Source organism: Coregonus clupeaformis, chromosome 24 (genome assembly GCF_020615455.1).
Source record: "Coregonus clupeaformis isolate EN_2021a chromosome 24, ASM2061545v1, whole genome shotgun sequence".
In the NCBI taxonomy this organism is placed as follows: Eukaryota; Metazoa; Chordata; class Actinopteri; order Salmoniformes; family Salmonidae; genus Coregonus; species Coregonus clupeaformis.
Window position 1 is genome coordinate 55,569,091 of NC_059215.1, and position 21,151 is coordinate 55,590,241.

Consider the following 21,151-nt stretch of genomic DNA (forward strand, 5'->3'; position numbering starts at 1 on the left):
AACTCATATTTTTTTGGTCTCAACCTGTTGGAAAATGAAACAATAAGAACCAACTCCAAGTCCTGAATACAGGCCCTACCACTACAACCATTTGAAAATAAGAAAACCAACTGAAACCATGACACCATAATCCACTTATCTTCAGTACCAATTAGATTTGTGTCATGTATCAAAGAATAGGACTATGGAACGTTTGGGGACGCTGAATGGATCATGGTGTTCGTTTTTCGGATGACAGCTAGGCGCCACGGGCTCAATTTGAACGTCCTTGTCATCATCATGAGTGGTATGAATATGAGGGTACACGAGAATGTGATGTGACGTCGAGAACCCACCTACGTGTCTGCAGCTGATTGGACTCGCTCAGATACCCAGCTATCATTTAATGAACCGAGGTGGACTGGACATTTCACTGTCCTCGCGTATCTCGTCGCTACACTGCAGGAGCTATCCACGCCTTGCATCACTCCAGAACGCACCTGGGCACACGCACGGTCCACTCCCGTATTTAACCGTCTCTAACTGTCTCAAACATAATATTACCACTTCGATCGGAAAACAGGTAAAGAAGTATTTATTTTTTAGATAAATATGCCCTGTAATTGATGTACTATATCTCGATTTTTAAAAATGATTTCTATGCCCGTCAAATGGCGTGCATATTTCAGGTACAATTGGATGCTGATAACCCAACTTTGACAGCAAGCTGAAGAAACAAACATTTTAGACTTTTGTTGTTGAAACGTGATTGATGTCCTTGAAAACATCCGAACAAAGCAAAATAACTGCCATTGTTTATTAATATAGACTTTAAATTCAAAATGAATGGCAACATTTCCGTGCGCATTACGCGTAATTTCAAACAAGGAGCCTTTTCCTTTTGTCTTTTTATTTTTAAATGTTTTTTAAAGATTGTATTGTAGAGTCATATCTGTCAGCTATATTATATTTATTGAGGGGCACTATTCCTTTGCGTAAAGTCAGGCTTAAATGTGATGCGGGTTTGGTTTCCGTGGAGCCCTTATCGAATTACTTAGCAAGTTGTTACTTGTTGTTTGGCTATATTGTTGCTAACCCATCGTCACTCACCTTACAGGTGGTGGTAAAAAGATGAAAAGCGGCATGTTGCTGGTGGCTCTGTTCCTCGCCATGAAACTCCACTCAAGCCAGTCCAGCTGCGAGGAACCTGCGGCTGGGGTTGGGGCACACAGATCAACCGAGTCAGAGGTATGGAAGTTTCTCAGCCAAACGTATCAATTTAAATCTCAGATTAGCGCGTACATTTTTTGTTTTTCCTTCAGACAATAAATAATATTTGTGAATTCAAATTACTGATAAAATACACTATAGCCAATGGGTTGTATCAAAGCCGGACTGTGGAGAGAACATTGTTTCATATGCCATTAAAACATTAAATGAGTTGGACGGAATTAATTCCTTAATATTTCACCAGACGTTGCCCACTGGGAACAAACGTCAGTTCAACGTCTAGTTATGATTTACATTTGGTTGAGTTGTCAACTAACGTGATTTCAACGTGAAATCAACAAAAATGTTCACCATGTCATTGGATTTAAGTTAAAAGTTGGTTGAAAAAATGACGAAATGCTCATTCATTGATGACTTTTTGAAAATACAATTCGTTTTCCAACTGATTCAACCTCATCACATTGATCTTTGGGGGGTTGGAATGACAGTGGGTGCTTACAGGTTTTTTTCAATCACTTTGGTGCAATTTTCACAAGTACAGTATGTGTTACATTTTCACAACTCTAAGCACAAAAATCTAAACAGATCATCAATGGTTGGTGTTTCAAAACTCCAAGTACATTTTCAATTGACTGAGTACAACAAACAAATTCACAAAGTGACTTGTCACTCTTTCAATTTGGATACTTATTCAATCTAAGTATCTGCTTTTCAAAATGCAATATCCACTAACGTAATTTGTTAACTACTAAAACAAATGTAGGTAGTGCCAGGTAGTGCCAGTGTACAGTTGAAGTCGGAAGTTTACATACACTTAGGTTGGAGTCATTAAACCTCGTTTTTCAACCACTCCACAAATTTCTTGTTAACAAACTATAGTTTTGGCAAGTCGGTTAGGACATCTACTTTGTGCATGACACAAGTAATTTTTCCAACAATTGTTTACAGATTATTTCACTTATAATTCACTGTATCACAATTCCAGTGGGTCAGAAGTTTACATACACTTAGTTGACTGTGCCTTTAAACAGCTTGGAAAATTCTAGAAAATAATGTCATGGCTTTAGAAGCTTCTGATAGGCTAATTGACATCATTTGAGTCAATTGGAGGTGTACCTGTGGATGTATTTCAAGGCCTACTTTCAAACTCAGTGCCTCTTTGCTTGACATTTTTACATTTTACATTTTAGTCATTTAGCAGACACTCTTATCCAGAGCGACTTACAGTTAGTGAGTGCATACATTTTTTTTTTTTCATACTGGGAAAATAAAAGAAATCAGCCAAGACCTCAGAAAAATAATTGTAGACCTCCACAAGTCTGGTTCATCCTTGGGAGCAATTTCCAAACGCCTGAAGGTACCATGTTCATCTGTACAAATAATAGTACGCAAGTATAAACACCATGGGACCATGCAGCTGTCATACAGCTCAGGAAGGAGACGCGTTCTGTCTCCTAGAGATGAACGTACTTTGGTGCGAAAAGTGCAAATCAATTCAAGAACAACAGCAAAGGACCTTGTGAAGATGCTGGAGGAAACAGGTACAAAAGTATCTATATCCACAGTAAAACGAGTCCTATATCGACATAACCTGAAAGGCTGCTCAGCAAGGAAGAAGCCACTGATCCAAAACCACCATAAAAAAGAAAGACTACGGTTTGCAACTGCACATGGGGACAAAGATCGTACTTTTTGGAGAAATGTCCTCTGGTCTGATGAAACAAAAATAGAACTGTTTGGCCATAATGACCATCGTTATGTTTGTGGTGCTTTGGGGTGCTTTGCTGCAGGAGGGACTGGTGCACTTCACAAAATAGATGGCATCATGAGGAAGGAAAATTATGTGGATATATTGAAGCAACATCTCAAGACAACAGTCAGGAAGTTAAAGCTTGGTCGCAAATGGGTCCTCCAAATGGACAATGACCCCAAGCATACTTCCAAAGTTGTGGCAAAATGGCTTAAGGACAACAAAGTCAAGATATTGGAGCGGCCATCACAAAGCCCTGACCTCAATCCTATAGAACATTTGTGGAAGGCTACCTGAAACGTTTGACCCAAGTTAAATAATTTAAAGGCAATGCTACCAAATACTAATTGAGTGTATGTAAACTTCTGACCCACTGGGAATGTGATGAAATAAATAAAAGCTGAAATAAATCATTCTCTCTACTATTATTCTGACATTTCACATTCTTAAAATATAGTTGTGATCCTAACTGACCTAAGACAGTGAATTTTTACTAGGATTAAATGTCAGGAATTTAAATGTATTTGGCTAAAGTGTATGTTAACTTCCGACTTCAACTGTATATAGTTTGATTACTGCTGAACACTGTACATTTCTATATATTTACCTCATAAATGTATCAATTTGACATCAATTTATGTTGGAAGGTAAAACCAAATCATATATGGATGTGGCTGTAAATACTACATCATCATTCTTCATCAGCCAGTGTGCTTCAATAGGTCAAAGTAGAAAGAGTCACTATGTGCTACCATTTGGAATTATAGTGTAGTGTACAATGCACTGCTGAAATACCTATATACAGTGAAGGAAAAAAGTATTTGATCCCTTGCTGATTTTGTACGTTTGCCCACTGACAAAGACATGATTAGTCTATCATTTTAATGGTAGGTTTATTTGAACAGTGAGAGACAGAATAACAACAAAAAAATCCAGAAAAACGCATGTCAAAAATGTTATAAATTGATTTGCATTTTAATGAGGGAAATAAGTATTTGACCCCTCTGCAAAACATGACTTAGTACTTGGTGGCAAAACCCTTGTTGGCAATCACAGAGGTCAGACGTTTCTTGTAGTTGGCCACCAGGTTTGCACACATCTCAGGAGGAATTTTGTTCCACTCCTCTTTGCAGATCTTCTCCAAGTCATTAAGGTTTCGAGGCTGACGTTTGGCAACTCAAACCATCAGCTCCCTCCACAGATTTTCTATGGGATTAAGGTCTGGAGACTGGCTAGGCCACTCCAGGACCTTAATGTGCTTCTTCTTGAGCCACTCCTTTGTTGCCTTGGCCGTGTGTTTTGGGTCATTGTCATGCTGGAATACCCATCCACAACCCATTTTCAATGCCCTGGCTGAGGGAAGGAGGTTCTCACCCAAGATTTGACGGTACATGGCCCCGTCCATCGTCCCTTTGAATGCAGTAAAGTTGTCCTGTCCCCTTAGCAGAAAAACACCCCCAAAGCATAATGTTTCCACCTCCATGTTTGACAGTGGGGATGGTGTTCTTGGGGTCATAGGCAGCATTCCTCCTCCTCCAAAACGGCGAATTGAGTTGATGCCAAAGAGCTCCATTTTGGTCTCATCTGACCACAACACTTTCACCCAGTTCTCCTCTGAATCATTCAGATGTTCATTGGCAAACTTCAGACGGCCCTGTATATGTACTTTCTTGAGCAGGGGGACCTTGCAGGCGCTGCAGGATTTCAGTCCTTCACGGCGTAGTGTGTTACCAATTGTTTTCTTGGTGACTATGGTCCCAGCTGCCTTGAGATCATTGACAAGATCCTCCTGTGTAGTTCTGGGCTGATTCCTCACGGTTCTCATGATCATTGCAACTCCACAAGGTGAGATCTTGCATGGAGCCCCAGGCCGAGGAAGATTGACAGTGCTTTTGTGTTTCTTCCATTTGCGAATAATCGCACCAACTGCCAAATAAATAAATAATAATAATGTACAGTGAGGGAAAAAAGTATTTGATCCCCTGCTGATTGTGTACGTTTGCCCACTGACAAAGACATGATCAGTCTATAATTTTAATGGTAGGTTTATTTGAACAGTGAGAGACAGAATAACAACAACAAAAATCCAGAAAAACGCATGTCAAAAATGTTATAAATTGATTTGCATTTTAATGAGGGAAATCAGTATTTGACCCCTCTGCAAAACATGACTTAGTACTTGGTGGCAAAACCCTTGTTGTCAATCACAGAGGTCAGACGCTTCTTGTAGTTGGCCACCAGGTTTGCACACATCTCAGGAGGGATTCTGTTCCACTCCTCTTTCCAGATCTTCTCCAAGTCATTAAGGTTTCGAGGCTGACGTTTGGCAACTCGAACCATCAGCTCCCTCCACAGATTTTCTATGGGATTAAGGTCTGGAGACTGGCTAGGCCACTCCAGGACCTTAATGTGCTTCTTCTTGAGCCACTCCTTTGTTGCCTTGGCCGTGTGTTTTGGGTCATTGTCATGCTGGAATACCCATCCACGACCCATTTTCAATGCCCTGGCAGAGGAAAGGAGGTTCTCACCCAAGATTTGACGGTACATGGCCCCGTCCATCGTCCCTTTGATGCAGTGAAGTTGTCCTGTCCCCTTAGCAGAAAAACACGCCCAAAGCATAATGTTTCCACCTCCATGTTTGACGGTGGGGATGGTGTTCTTGGGGTCATAGGCAGCATTCGTCCTCCTCCAAACACGGCGAGTTGAGCTGATGCCAAAGAGCTCGATTTTGGTCTCATCTGACCACAACACTTTCACCCAGTTCTCCTCTGAATCATTCAGATGTTCATTTGCAAACTTCAGATGGCCCTGTATATGTACTTTCTTGAGCAGGGGGACCTTGCGGGCGCTGCAGGATTTCAGTCCTTCACGGCGTAGTGTGTTACCAATTGTTTTCTTGGTGACTATGGTCCCAGCTGCCTTGAGATCATTGACAAGATCCTCCCGTGTAGTTCTGGGCTGATTCCTCACCATTCTCATGATCATTGCAACTCCACGAGGTGAGATCTTGCATGGAGCCCCAGGCCGAGGGAGATTGACAGTTCTTTTGTGTTTCTTCCATTTGCGAATAATCACACCAACTGTTGTCACCTCCTCACCAAGCTGCTTGGCGATGGTCTTGTAGCCCATTCCAACCTTGTGTAGGTCTACAATCTTATCCCTGACATCCTTGGAGAGCTCTTTGGTCTTGGCCATGGTGGAGAGTTTGTAATCTGATTGATTGATTGCTTCTGTGGACAGGTGTCTTTTATACAGGTAACAAGCTGAGATTAGGAGCACTCCCTTTAAGAGTGTGCTCCTAATCTCAGCTCGTTACCTGTATAAAAGACACCTGGGAGCCAGACATCTTTCGGATTGAGAGGGGGTCAAATAGTTATTTCCCTCATTAAAATGCTAATCAATTTATAACATTTTTGACATAGGTTTTTCTGGATTTTTTTGTTGTTATTCTGTCTCTCACTGTTCAAATAAACCTACCATTAAAATTATAGACTGATCATTTCTTTGTCAGTGGGCAAACGTACAAAATCAGCAGGGGATCAAATACTTTTTTTCCCTCACTGTGTATATACAGTGGGGAAAAAAGTATTTAGTCAGCCACCAATTGTGCAAGTTCTCCCACTTAAAAAGATGAGAGAAGCCTGTAATTTTCATCATAGGTACACGTCAACTATGACAGACAAATTGACGAAAAAAAATTCAGAAAATCACATTGTAGGATTTTTAATGAATTTATTTGCAAATTATGGTGGAAAATAAGTATTTGGTCACCTACAAACAAGCAAGATTTCTGGCTCTCACAGACCTGTAACTTCTTCTTTAAGAGGCTCCTCTGTCATCCACTCGTTACCTGTATTAATGGCACCTGTTTGAACTTGTTATCAGTATAAAAGACACCTGTCCACAACCTCAAACAGTCACACTCCAAACTCCACTAAGACCAAAGAGCTGTCAAAGGACACCAGAAACAAAATTGTAGACCTGCACCAGGCTGGGAAGACTGAATCTGCAATAGGTAAGCAGCTTGGTTTGAAGAAATCAACTGTGGGAGCAATTATTAGGAAATGGAAGACATACAAGACCACTGATAATCTCCCTCGATCTGGGGCTCCACGCAAGATCTCACCCCGTGGGGTCAAAATGATCACAAGAACGGTGAGCAAAAATCCCAGAACCACACGGGGGGACCTAGTGAATGACCTGCAGAGAGCTGGGACCAAAGTAACAAAGCCTACCATCAGTAACACACTACGCCGCCAGGGACTCAAATCCTGCAGTGCCAGACGTGTGCCCCTGCTTAAGCCAGTACATGTCCAGGCCCGTCTGAAGTTTGCTAGAGTGCATTTGGATGATCCAGAAGAGGATTGGGAGAATGTCATATGGTCAGGTGAAACCAAAATAGAACTTTTTGGTAAAAACTCAACTCGTCGTGTTTGGAGGACAAAGAATGCTGAGTTGCATCCAAAGAACACCATACCTACTGTGAAGCATAGGGGTGGAAACATCATGCTTTGGGGCTGTTTTTCTGCAAAGGGACCAGGACGACTGATCCGTGTAAAGGAAAGAATGAATGGGGCCATGTATCGTGAGATTTTGAGTGAAAACGTCCTTCCATCACCAAGGGCATTGAAGATGAAACATGGCTGGGTCTTTCAGCATGACAATGATCCCAAACACACCACCCGGGCAACGAAGGAGTGGCTTCGTAAGAAGCATTTCAAGGTCCTGGAGTGGCCTAGCCAGTCTCCAGATCTCAACCCCATAGAAAATCTTTGGAGGGAGTTGAAAGTCCGTGTTGCCCAGCGACAGCCCCAAAACATCACTGCTCTAGAGGAGATCTGCATGGAGGAATGGGCCAAAATACCAGCAACAGTGTGTGAAAACCTTGTGAAGACTTACAGAAAACGTTTGACCTGTTTCATTGCCAACAAAGGGTATATAACAAAGTATTGAGAAACTTTTGTTATTGACCAAATACTTATTTTCCACCATAATTTGCAAATAAATTCATTAAAAATCCTACAATGTTATTTTCTGGAAAAAAAAATCTCATTTTGTCTGTCATAGTTGACGTGTACCTATGATGAAAATTACAGGCCTCTCTCATATTTTTAAGTGGGAGAACGTGCACAATTGGTGGCTGACTAAATACTTTTTTCCCCCACTGATATATATATATATATATATATATATATATATATATATATAATATTCCACTCATTATCTGAATTTCATCGATACACTGTAAGCAGAGAGACAGGCGATACTGTATCAGTTGACAAGCCACGTAAAAAAAAAGAAGGTGATCTTGTACAATGTTGCATGGGGCAGAAATGACATACAACACCGTGCTACAATTTTACAGTAGCCAACTGCTTTACTGTTGGCAATACCCCTATTTCTGGCGATTTGTCCTACGTATGTACTTTATAACGATAATGAAACTGTAAGATTTACATATTTCTCAACATGCTCACAACCTGCCATTGGATACAAATTATACTGTATGGGAAATTATATTTACCATCTGCTATTCTTTCTATTGAGCACTTCAAAATAAACATTTGTTTTGCTATTGGATTAAATGGTAGTTAAAATTACTAAATGGTGAGCCTATTATTATCTGATATATTGGTGACCAAATGAAAGGTTTTCATGGTATTTCACAGAAAACGTTTTTGCATGGATGACTCAGGGGTGAAATATGTGTGAAACCCCAATGAATGCACAATCAAAGGTACTGAACATAAAATAGGGGGCATTACAAGTGTTATCTAGTTTAGAGTTTTGTACTTGGGAGTTGATAAAGTATACCACTTACATCTAAAAAAAAATGTGCCAAATTGATTGGGGGAAAAAAAAAGAATATAATCATGTGTCATCATTACAGGAGAGCCCAGGTTTGGGAAACCTCCAGCGAACCATTCTGAAGAGATATAACGACCTGGATTATGACAGCTTCGTCGGGCTGATGGGGAGAAGGAGTGCTTGTAAGCGTCAGCTCTGTCTACTCCACATCCTAGATCAATCGAACAAAGTTATTTATAAATACCTTTTTACATCAGCAGACAACAGTTGTCACCAAGTGCTTGTCCTGGCCTAAAGAGATGATGTTGTGTTGAGTCAAGCAATAGTCTTTGATGATGGATAGAAGGGTTTATACCAATGATACATTGGGTTATACTGATATGGTATTGTCACTGAGACTTCTCTGTTTTGACAAGATTGACAATGTGTCCTACAGTAGTCTTTATTTATTTCAAAACATGTTCAATGCTGATGCAGGTGTTCACTGCTGGTAAATGACATTCTTCACAGGACTAATTAACTTTTTATTGGAGATCTATTGGGATTGATTATTTTTTGACAATTGACTTGTTTTTCCCCAGATATAAATGGTCTACCACCATCTCCCCATAAAAGTTAGTAATAACCATTGATTTACTGTTTCTTTCACATATCAATAGAAATGTTATTCGCTTTAATAGAAAATTATGAGTCATGTCATATAATAATAATTCATTTAATTTGTAAAGCACATTTTTTTTAAATATACTGTGAACATCTGCATTTGATAATGACCTAAGCCTTTTTTGTAACAGGGGAGATGGATGATGTCTTTGTTGGGCTTATGGGGAGAAGAAACTCAGAACTTGGTGAGTGTGGGTGTATGGGCATATGTTACTCCCCTCAGAATGGAGATCTGAGAGCAGTAGGATAGTAATCTGAAATACGGTGGAAAAAATGAAGCACATGAGAACATTTCAATTTAATCAAGTGACTCAATTTTAATAATCAATCACATGTTGAATAAATTAATATTCATATATTAAATATATATATATATATATTAAATATATATATATATATATATATATATTTGTTACTTTTACCCCTTTTCGTGATATCCAATTGGTAGTTACAGTCTTGTCCCATCGCTGCAACTCCCGTACGGACTCGGGAAAGGCAATGGTCGAGAGCCATGCGTCCTCCGAAACACGACCCTGCCAAGCTGCACTGCTTCTTGACACACTGCTCGCTTAACCTGGAAGCCAGCCGCACCAATGTGTCGGAGGAAACACCGTACACCTGGCGACCGAAGTCAGCTTGCAGGCGCCAGGCCCGCCACAAGGAGTCGCTAGAGCACGATGGGACAAGGACATCTCGGCCGGCCAAACCCTCCCCTAACCCGGATGACGCTGGTCCACCCTTATTAAACTCTCCAGATCATTTTCCATTAATGGATGTCGATTTTACTTGTTTTGACTGCTATGATTAAGGAATAAGGCCGGAGGAGGTGTGGTATATGGCGAATATACCACAAAGAACAACCCTTAGCCGTGGTTTATTGGTAATTTACCACAAACCCATGAGGTGTGCCTTATTACTATTATAAACTGGTTAGCAACGTAATTAGAACAGTAAAAAGTACGTTTTTGTTATTCCCTTGGTATACCATGTCTTTCAACCAATCAGCATTCAGCGCTCAAACCACCCTGTTTATAATTGTAAATAAACCCAGTTTGCGCATGTGCATAACTATAGATAAATCCGACAGGATTTTGACTACAAACCATTATAAATCGCCTATTTGCGAGATTGACTTGTTATTTCAATAGGCATAGGCCACTGACTAAAATCTGGGTTTATAACTTCAATTCAACTTTGCCATGGTTTGCTGAGCTAGATGCAGGTAGCATATAGCCCCTGATAGGCCTACATGCCAACATCTCATTTCAGGGAAAAGTCCACAATGTGGAGAATTATACATTTGCAATCTAGCTCGTTAATATGTTTTATGGAAAATGGGTGTCTCCATAATGACCTACAACTGGTCAAAAGTTGTCACGATGTGCGTGCTAATCTGTCTCCGTGACTCAGTGAAATATACATTTATATGTATCTTTTTTTTAAAAGAGAGATGCCATGGCGGCCGCGGTGCAGTTTAAAGTAGGCCAAAAACCCGCCACTCAATAGATTTTCACCCGCGACATCATTTTCAAAGTAGCCCAATTTTGCTGGAAAACTGCGAACATGTCAACACTGAAGCCAGCTCAGAACTCCATTGATTCCTAGGCCAACACCAAAGTTAGAGCGCCCTCTTGTGTCCTGACTGTAATTGCATCTACTGCTGCATAATAAATACCTGACTGCATAGGAATGGATAGACTTAGTCCAGCAAAATAAAAAAGGTATCCCCTGAATCCCCTGTACTTTTAGTTCTAACTCAAGGATTTTCAACCCGCTACACTCTCCACCTCTTTAAAGTGGCCCTTGCCATTACTCAGTAAGTCTGTAACTGAACGGGTATGTCTGGTGTTCTGTATAGGTTTCGGTACTGGTATTGATATTGGTCACACCACTAACATTGGTAAGTAGACATACATATTGGTAGAGTGGGTGCTAGAGTTTGCTATAAGGCATGGATGTTAGGTCTCCACACCTGGTATGTCGGCTGTCCAAGTGTGCCATAGGTTAGCATCCCTTCCTCTACGCATTGCTGATCTGAATCCATGAGGTCATTCATACATGAGGAACCATTGTCTGGATTGGGCCCAACTTCAGTTTCGGGAGTGTCATCTCTCCTGTCAACATGATCCTCTCTCCCTTCAGGATTGTCCCAATTCTCATTGTTTGGTTCTTCTAGGATCTCTGATTCCTGCTTCATGTTCTCATCGTAACTTCTGTATCCTGAATACAGGGATGAAACACATAGGCCTGTTCTCTCAGTGATTTTGTCTGAGGTCTTGGGTGTTCTGCGCTTGCAACTGGGTTAACTCCTGGAGACCAAAGTCTTCCTCATTAGAGTCTGCTGAAGTTTCATCCCCATCTCCTCCATGTTCCGTGTTTGATGTTCTTTTTCTAGCATGCTGTTTCCTCTCTTCCAAGGTGTCATGTTCCACACAGGTAAGTAATTCACTAACATCAGCACGTTGCGATGGAGCACTCTGATGCCTTTAGCACCATTCTTCCTTTCCACCTTGTAGACTGGTCCTTCCCCAATCTTCTCTACCACCCTGTGTATGGCACCCTCCCAGTAGGCCTTGCCTGGTCAACTTGCCTGGTCCTCCTCTCTCTGACATATTCTTCACCAAGACTCGGTCTCCAGTTTGGAGGGCCACTGCCTTTGCACCGTGGCCGTAGTGTCTTTTGCCTTTAGCCGAGGTCTTTTTACTGTTTTCAGATGCAACTCTGTAAGCTTCCTGCATTTTGGTGGCCTAGTTCTGAGCGTAGACTGGGTGTGACACCTGTTCGTCACTCTGATTGAGGCCAAACAACTGGTCAATGGGCAGGCGGGGTGGCTGGCCAAAGAGAAGGAAGTGTGGTGAGAAGCCTGTTGCTTCGTGACGAGTGTAGTTGTATGAATGTTCAATATGAGGCAAGTGGTCTTTCCATTGTTATTTATTTTCATCAGGAAGGGTGCGAAGCATCTGTAGCAGCGTATAATTAATCTGTTCCACTGGGTTTTCCTGAGGATGATATGGCGCTGGGCGGGAGTGGCCGACCCCTGCCAGCTCCTGAAGGCTTCCAAAGAGTTTGTTTTCAAATTCCCAGCCTTGATTATGGTGGAGCCTCTGAGGATATCCAAAGATGGGTATGAACTCATGAAAGATGTTCTCTGCTGCATTCTTTGCAGGCTTGTTGGGGGTGGTGTAGGCCTGTGTAAACCCTGTGAAATGATCAACTAATACTAAGATGTATTCAAAATCCCCCTACTGTTCTAAGTGCAAAAAGTCCACTGAGACCAACTCAAAGGGAGCACTTGATGTGAGCCCATTGGTGCTTTCTGCGGCACATTTGGTATTTTCTGCTTGATGTAACTACATTTCTTTGAGACATAGTCCTCAACTTCTTGTTGCATAAATGGCCAGTAAAACTGCTCTCTCACCAGGTGAGTGACCTTATCTGCACCCACATGCCCCATGTCATTATGAAGGTGTTTCAACACAGTGGCCTGCTTCCTGTCACCACCAACCTTTCTGGAAAGGATTCCATTCTCAGTCTGCAGTTTTGTCCACTCATGCAGCAAGCGTTTGGCTCTCACACACAGTTGCCTTTTCTCGGTGTCTGTTGGTTATTGCCCCTTTAACTTGAAGGTCATCACTTCCTTGATGCCCTGATCATTCTCTTGGGCAGCTTGGATGTCCTCAACAGTTAACGGTATCACGTCTTCCCTGACATTAGTGTTGTCAGGAACTGGAAGACTGATTGACAGTGCAGCTGCCCATATAGCCTCTTTTTCTTTGACGGCTTTGCTTCCCTGCCAGATGGCAGTAATGACATCTTGAGTCATGTTGTTGGTGAACTTGCGTTCACCCTGTTGGAGGTCAAGTGGGTTTCTGGATAGCGTGTCTGCGTCAATAGACTTTCCCTGAGCGGTACTTCATGTCAAAATTGAAGTTTGCTAGTTTACCCACCCATCTGTGCCCTACAGCGTTAAACCTGGCAGTACTCATCACATATATCAGGGGATTGTTATCTGTGTATATTGTAGAAGATGGGGCGTAGTAGAGATAATCACAGAACTTGTCACAGTCAATTTTAGAGCCAGGAATTCAAGCTTTCTGGAGTGTAGCTGATAGTCATTTTCAGCTGGAGACAAGGTCCTCGACCCATAACCTATCACTCGTAGCTTTCCCTGCTGCCTCTGGTAGAGTACTGCACCAAGACCCTCATTGGAGGCGTCTGTATGTAGGGAGAATGGTTGGTCAAAATTTGGGTATGCCAGAACTGGGGTTTGGGTAACTGCATCCACTAACCTGTCTACAATGGCCTGGTGGGCTGCTGTCCATTCTACTGGCATCTTTGATGGCAAATTGACCTGAATATTTTTGTTTTCGGCTTTCCTTTGGATTTCAATGTTCTTTTGGACATTTTGCTTTCCACTGTATTTTTCACAGTCGGTCTGGAGAAGTTCATACAACGGTTTTGCGAGTCTCGAGAAATCTTCAATGAAGGACCTCTTTATCTAGTTGTTTTGCACTGCTTGGTTCCTGAAACAGCTCACTACTGTCTTTACCTTTCATGTGTGATTTGAGAATTGTTTTCAATTCAGCAACTGTAAGCCCCTCATAGTTAACTAACATCTCTTTGAATGTGCCCGATTTGATAACCTCGAGGACAGCTCTAACTACCTACGATTCAGAAATGTTTGCTCTGGTTCCCTCATCAATTTGCTTACAAATGCTACTGTAACTAATATCAGCACCTGAATCGGTTATTTGACCACCAAATACCTTAAATTCGCGTTGTGGCAGAAGGGCTGCCACGTCTGACACTCTCAACAGACTACTAGGAGGCATGTGTAAGGTCCCTGGATTGCTGGTGTCAGGAACGGCGACGTCCTCAGGAACCTGCACATGGCTGTTGTACGTTGGTGTGTCTGAGAGTTTGTTGTCTGTTGACTCCCGATGTCCTTGTTGGTTGTCCTTCGATGGAGTCCGGTTATTCTCTCTGGCTGTTGTGTAGTCGTCGGTGTCCCCCAGCAGTTGGGTGACAAGATCCTGCAGAAAGAGCAGCTGACCGACGCCCTCATCTTCCAGCTCACTCAGCTGTTTACTGTTCATGTAACTCACAATGTTGTCATACATTTCTGCTTCATTAGCCCCTGTGACAGTATGAGCCTCTAGAAGCGTTTCCTCACTCAGGACAGCTGCCAGTTTGTATAACTGTGTTTCGTTGAGCTGGATCAACCGTTTTTGAATGTCCCACACTAGCTTTTTACACGTGTTAACTTGAGCCATTCTGCCTGCCATCTATTGACTTCTCTGTGTCTACGTCGAACACTTCTGTCTGAAGCTCTGCAGCTTGCTCTAGTCTCCACATGTTTGTCGTCGTGGTTCTTTCACGATCCACAACTCTGGTCAGTGTTGTAGATCACGGACAAGCCCCCAAAATCTTACTCCCCTCAGAATAGAGATCTGAGAGCAGTAGGATAGTAATCTGAAATGCGGTAGAAAAAAGGAAGCACTTGAGAATGTTTCAACTTTATCAAGTGACCTCATTTTAATAATCAAATGTTGAATAAATGAATATTCATTTATCATCAAGTTTACATAAAAAGGAAATTCATCTCAGATTGAATTTCACTAAATATCAAAAATATGATTGACATTACCAAATGAAACAAAACACCATTCAGTATTTCAATCTCCTCCATGAACAGACTAACATTCAGTCTCCCAGTCTTGTATAGCAATCGGCGCCATTTTATGATGACCACATCAGCAAGAGACAACATTTCAAAAGGCTGATAGAACCACAACAGAGTATTACTGTAATAACAGCCCAACTACTTTTCCGCATCGCCCTTGAACCACGAGATGACATTACTCTCCTGTTGTACAAATATACTGTCCAATACATTCACTATAATATACATTACAAAATAGTTACTTGGATATGAACACGCATTCCCCGGTGCACGGGTGGCACCCTTTGAAGCTAGCTAGCAACCGCCCCTCTCGATATCTAGCTAGCAACCGCTCCTCTCGATATCTAGCTAGCAACCGCCCCTCTCGATATCTAGCTAGCAACCGCCCCTCTCGATATCTAGCTAGCAACCGCCCCTCTCGATATCTAGCCAGCCAGCCTAGCTCATGAGCTTGTTAGCTACATAGAATTGTCTTTAAAAATATAACCCTGTGACCGATAAACAGACTTAAATAGATATAGTCCATCAAAATAAAAAGGTATCCCCTGAATCCCCTTTACTTTTAGTTCTAACTCAAGGATTTTCAATCCGCTACACATCCATGGGAATATAGTCTATATAATGGTATTCTGCAACTCAGCTTGTGTGGCTCAGTTGATAAGAGTGTGGTGCTAGTAACACCAAGGCCATGGGTTCAATTCCTAAAGGGATCATACTGTATTTTAAGTCGCTTTGGATAAAAGCTTCTGCTAAGTGGCATACATGATCATATTAATGAATCTACTGTATCTATACCTCCATAGTAAACCAAACTGGAAGTCTTCCGACTAGCTTGGAAAGACAGTACCGTGCAGTACCGAAGAGCCCTCACTGCTGCTCGATCATCCTACTTTTCCAACTTAATTGAGGAAAATAAGAACAATCCAAAATTTCTTTTTGATACTGTTGCAAAGCTAACTAAAAAGCAGCATTCCCCAAGAGAGGATGGCTTTCACTTCAGCAGTGATAAATTCATGAACTTCTTTGAGGAAAAGATCATGACCATTAGAAAGCAAATTACGGACTCCTCTTTGAATCTGCGTATTCCTCCAGGGCTTAGCTGTCCTGGATCTGCACAGACTCTGCGAGGGCCTGGGATCGGGAGAGACACTTAAGTGTTTTAGTACTATATCTCTTGACACAATGATGAAAATAATCATGGCCTCTAAACCTTCAAGCTGCATACTGGATCCTATTCCTACTAAACTGCTGAAGGAGCTGCTTCCTGTGCTTGGCCCTCCTATGTTGAACATAATAAACAGCTCTCTATCCACCGGATGTGTACCAAACTCACTAAAAGTGGCAGTGATAAAGCCTCTCTTGAAAAAGCCAAACCTTGACCCGGAAAATATAAAAAACTATCGGCCTATATCGAATCTTCCATTCCTCTCAAAAATTTTAGAAAAAGCTGTTGCGCAGCAACTCACTGCCTTTCTGAAGACAAACAATGTATACGAAATGCTTCAGTCTGGTTTTAGACCCCATCATAGCACTGAGACTGCACTTGTGAAGGTGGTAAATGACCTTTTAATGGCGTCAGACCGAGGCTCTGCATCTGTCCTCGTGCTACTAGACCTTAGTGCTGCCTTTGACACCATCGATCACCACATTCTTTTGGAGAGACTGGAAACCCAAATTGGTCTACACGGACAAGTTCTGGCCTGGTTTAGATCCTACCTGTCGGAAAGATATCAGTTTGTCTCTGTGAATGGTCTGTCCTCCGACAAATCAACTGTACATTTCGGTGTTCCTCAAGGTTCCGTTTTAGGACCACTATTGTTTTCACTATATATTTTACCTCTTGGGGATGTTATTCGAAAACATAATGTTAACTTTCACTGCTATGCGGATGACACACAGCTGTACATTTCAATGAAACATGGTGAAGCCCCAAAATTGCCCTCGCTAGAAGCCTGTGTTTCAGACATAAGGAAGTGGATGGCTGAAAACTTTTTACTTTTAAACTCGGACAAAACAGAGATGCTTGTTCTAGGTCCCAAGAAACAAAGAGATCTTCTGTTAAATCTGACAATTCATCTAGATGGTTGTAAAGTCGTCTCAAATAAAACTGTGAAGGACCTCGGTGTTACTCTTGACCCTGATCTCTCTTTTGACGAACATATCAAGACTGTTTCAAGGACAGCTTTTTCCATCTACGTAACATTGCAAAAATCAGAAATTTTCTGTCCAAAAATGATGCAGAAAAATTAATCCATGCATTTGTTACTTCTAGGTTAGACTACTGCAATGCTCTATTTTCCGGCTACCCGGATAAAGCACTAAATAAACTTCAGTTAGTGCTAAATACGGCTGCTAGAATCCTGACTAGAACCAAGAAATTTGATCATATTACTCCAGTGCTAGCTTCCCTACACTGGCTTCCTGTTAAGGCAAGGGCTGATTTCAAGGTTTTACTGTTAACCTATAAAGCGTTACATGGGCTTGCTCCTACCTATCTTTCCGAGTTGGTCCTGCCGTACATACCAATACGTACGCTACGGTCACAAGACGCAGGCCTCCTAATTGTCCCTAGAATTTCTAAGCAAACAGCGGGAGGCAGGGCTTTCTCCTATAGATCTCCATTTTTATGGAACAGTCTGCCTACCCATGTGAGAGACGCAGACTCGGTCTCAACCTTTAAGTCTTTACTGAAGACTTATCTCTTCAGTAGGTCATATGATTGAGTGTAGTCTGGCCCAGGAGTGTGAAGGTGAACGGAAAGGCTGGAGCAACGAACAGCCCTTGCTGTCTCTGCCGGGCCGGTTCCCTCTCCACTGGGGTTCTCTGCCTCTAACCCTGTTGCAGGGGCTGAGTCACTGGCTTGCTGGTGCTCTTTCATGCCGTCCCTGGGAGGGGTGCGTCACTTGAGTGGGTTGAGTTACTGACGTGATCTTCCTGTCTGGGTTGGCGCCCCCCCCTTGGTTTGTGCTGTGGTGGAGACCTCTGTGGGCTATACTCGGCCTTGTCTCAGGATTGTAAGTTGGTGGTTGGGGATATCCCTCTAGTGGTGCGGGGGCTGTGCTTTGGCGGAGTGGGTGGGGTTATATCCTTCCTGTTTGGCCCTGTCCGGGGTTTCTTCGGATGGGGCCACAGTGTCTCCGGACCGCTCCTGTCTCAGCCTCCAGTATTTATGCTGCAGTAGTTTATGTGTCGGGGGCTGGGGTTAGTTGGTTATACCTGGAGTACTTCTCCTGTCTTATCCAGTGTCCTGTGTGAATTTAAGTATGCTCTCTCTAATTCTCTCGTTCTCTCTTTCTCTCTGAGAACCTGAGCCCTAGGACCATACGTCAGGACTACCGGGCATGATGACACCTTGCTGTCCCCAGTCCGCCTGGCCTTGCTGCTATTCCAGTTTCAACTGTTCTGCCTGCGGCTACGAAACCCCTACCTGTCCCAGACCTGCTGTTTTCAACTCTTTAATGATCGGCTATGAAAAGCCAACTGAGAGACCTGAGCCCTAGGACCATACGTCGGGACTACCGGCCGTGGTGACTCCTTGCTGTCCCCAGTCCGCCTGGCCTTGCTGCTATTCCAGTTTCAACTGTTCTGCCTGCGGTTATGGAACCCCTACCTGTCCCAGACCTGCTGTTTCAACTCTTAATGATCGGCTATGAAAAGCCAACTGAGATTTATTCCTGATTATTATTTGACCATGCTTGTCACTTATGAACATTTTTGAACATCTTGGCATGGTTCTGTTATAATCTCCACCCGGCACAGCCAGAAGAGGACTGGCCACCCCTCATAGCCTGGTTCCTCTCTAGGTTTCTTCCTAGGCTTTCGCCTTTCTAGGGAGTTTTTCCTAGCCACCGTGCTTCTACACCTGCATTACTAGCTGTTTGGGGTTTTAGGCTGGGTTTCTGTACAGCACTTCGAGATATTAGCTGATGTAAGAAGGGCTATATAAAATAAAATTGATTGATGTGCGATGGAGAAAATGTACTGCATCTTTTCAGCTAAGCCACTCAGTGTGGGTTCTCTCTTACAGGTAACATGCGTCCTTTGAGGAAGGAGGCGTACCCGGAGACAAGAAAAGGCGGTCTATTCCTTAACAAGTGCAGACTGAGGTGAGAATGTGTGTGTGTGTGTGTGTGTGTGTGTGTGTGTAAGGCATCTTCTCTCCCATGTCACTCAGTAGACTGCATGCATTTGATTATATTAAATACTGGTTTCCATGCACTTGTTAAGTACAGATGTATGATCTTAATTTGAGCCAGTTTGCCTGGCTTAAAAACAATCGTTAAGAAAGAAGCCAAGTCATTCCAATCATATCAACCATTTTACAATCATCATGACATCAAAAGCATCTACAGATGTAGGATCTTAATTTGAGCCAGTTTGCTACAGCAAGGAAATAATCCTGCAGCAACAGGAAATGTGAATTATTATGTGGATTATAATTCATGGACATTTTTGTAGGGGTTGATACATTTTTCGTTAGGGCAAATCAAATCTGACATTTGAAAGTGTAAATTACAAACTTTAGAAGCCTTTTTAAAACTCAAATATTCTACAAGTTTGCATTTCCTGCTGTGCAGGACAATTCTCAGCAACAAAAGTGATCAAATTAAAATCCTACATCTGTAGGCCTCCATTCAATTGAACAGCTTTAGCTCAGCTCTCTACGTACCAGAATACATTGAATAAGAATAAGTTATCAAGTGCTTCATATTTCTTCCATGTTCCAAGTTGAATGAAATAATACTAGAAGATTTTCTACATATTTTAAAAACACATTTATGAACCTTTAGATTATATATGTATCATACTGTACATCCACTGTTACTGTTTTGATCCAGGTTTCGACGTGGGTTATAGACAAGACATTCATCTGGACCCATCTCTACCATCCAGCCAAGGCAACACCCCTTTTCAGAAGATTGGAGATATTATTATTATTATTATACAATACAGAAGAGCAACTATTTATTTTTCAAAGAGTATTGCAAAAACGTCTATGGAATTTAAACTGACCAAACCAACATATTACTGTACCGTGCCAGATGGGTTGTCATAGTAACTAATAACTATACCGTTTGTATATAACATGTATTGTCTAAAAAAAAATCAACAGTCACATCTGATAAGATCTATTTCCTTAACACAGTGGGTTCTTTTTCTCCAAAAGTTCAAGATAAAACAAAATGTTTGTAAATTAAACAATTAATTTAACCCAACTTTGTACATCTTGTCATGTCACAACTGTGATATCTTATCAAATGACAAAAGGGACTATGGAAAGCGTTACAGATTGAATAGAGCCCCTAGATTCACACAGGTATACTCCATCAGTACAATTGGTGGCAGCGGTGGGATCCTGTATTTCCATAGTCCTTTTTGTCATTTGATAAGATATCACATGACTCTAGGACCATGTTTGTTCTATAGCAGATCATTGAACAGAACCATGATACACCAGCACCAAAGCTATGGAAGACACAATGTGACATGCTCCTATCACATTTAAACATCTCACACACACTTCAAAAGGTAATATGATGTATACTAAGGCTGGGATTCAATACAATCACGGGTTATAGGCATTGCGGCTTTCAAAGGCAATGTTTCCACGTTCGCGGAGATCCCATTCACGTTAAACAAAATGGCCATTAAAAGCCGCAATGCCAATAACCTGCTATCGGATTGAATCCCACCCTAAATAGCTTTTTTTCATTCCAGCTGAAAAACATACAGGTCAATGTTCTGTGTAGATATGAAATCTTCTCTTCGACCTCCCAAAAACACTACGAAACCAGAGAACAAGGTAAATGGCTTAAAAACCACGTTAAGAAAGAAGCCAAGTGATTCCAACCATATCAACCATTTTACAATAATTATGACATCAAAAGCATCTACAGATGTAGGATTTTAATTTGAGCCAGTTTGCTACAGCAAGAAAATAATTATGTGGATTATAATTAATGGACATTTTTGTAGGGGTTGATACATTTTTCGTAAGGGAAAATCAAGTCTGGAATTTCAAAGTGGAAATTACAAAC

General features: G+C 41.8%; 1 protein-coding gene across 1 annotated transcript; it reads left to right on the top strand.

The window, feature by feature from the left end:
* Positions 1 to 411: 411 nt before the first annotated feature.
* LOC121537884 (tachykinin-3) lies at positions 412 to 20,324 on the top strand. Its single transcript, XM_041845518.1, has 7 exons — positions 412 to 562; positions 1,097 to 1,227; positions 8,850 to 8,949; positions 9,349 to 9,381; positions 9,562 to 9,615; positions 19,141 to 19,219; positions 19,952 to 20,324. Exons 2-7 carry the CDS (start codon positions 1,111 to 1,113, stop codon positions 19,968 to 19,970), a joined length of 402 nt encoding a protein of 133 aa, XP_041701452.1. The 5' UTR covers positions 412 to 562; positions 1,097 to 1,110; the 3' UTR covers positions 19,971 to 20,324.
* The last annotated feature ends 827 nt before the right edge of the window (positions 20,325 to 21,151 follow it).

Excerpts from the sequence above, each read along its gene's own strand:
- LOC121537884 (XM_041845518.1), top strand. The coding sequence starts at position 1,111 with ATGAAAAGCGGCATGTTGCTGGTGGCTCTGTTCCTCGCCATGAAACTC. Across the intron at positions 9,382-9,561 it reads ACCACCATCTCCCCATAAAA|GGGAGATGGATGATGTCTTT; the intron begins GTTAGTAATAAC and ends TTTTTGTAACAG. Across the intron at positions 9,616-19,140 it reads GAGAAGAAACTCAGAACTTG|GTAACATGCGTCCTTTGAGG; the intron begins GTGAGTGTGGGT and ends TCTCTCTTACAG.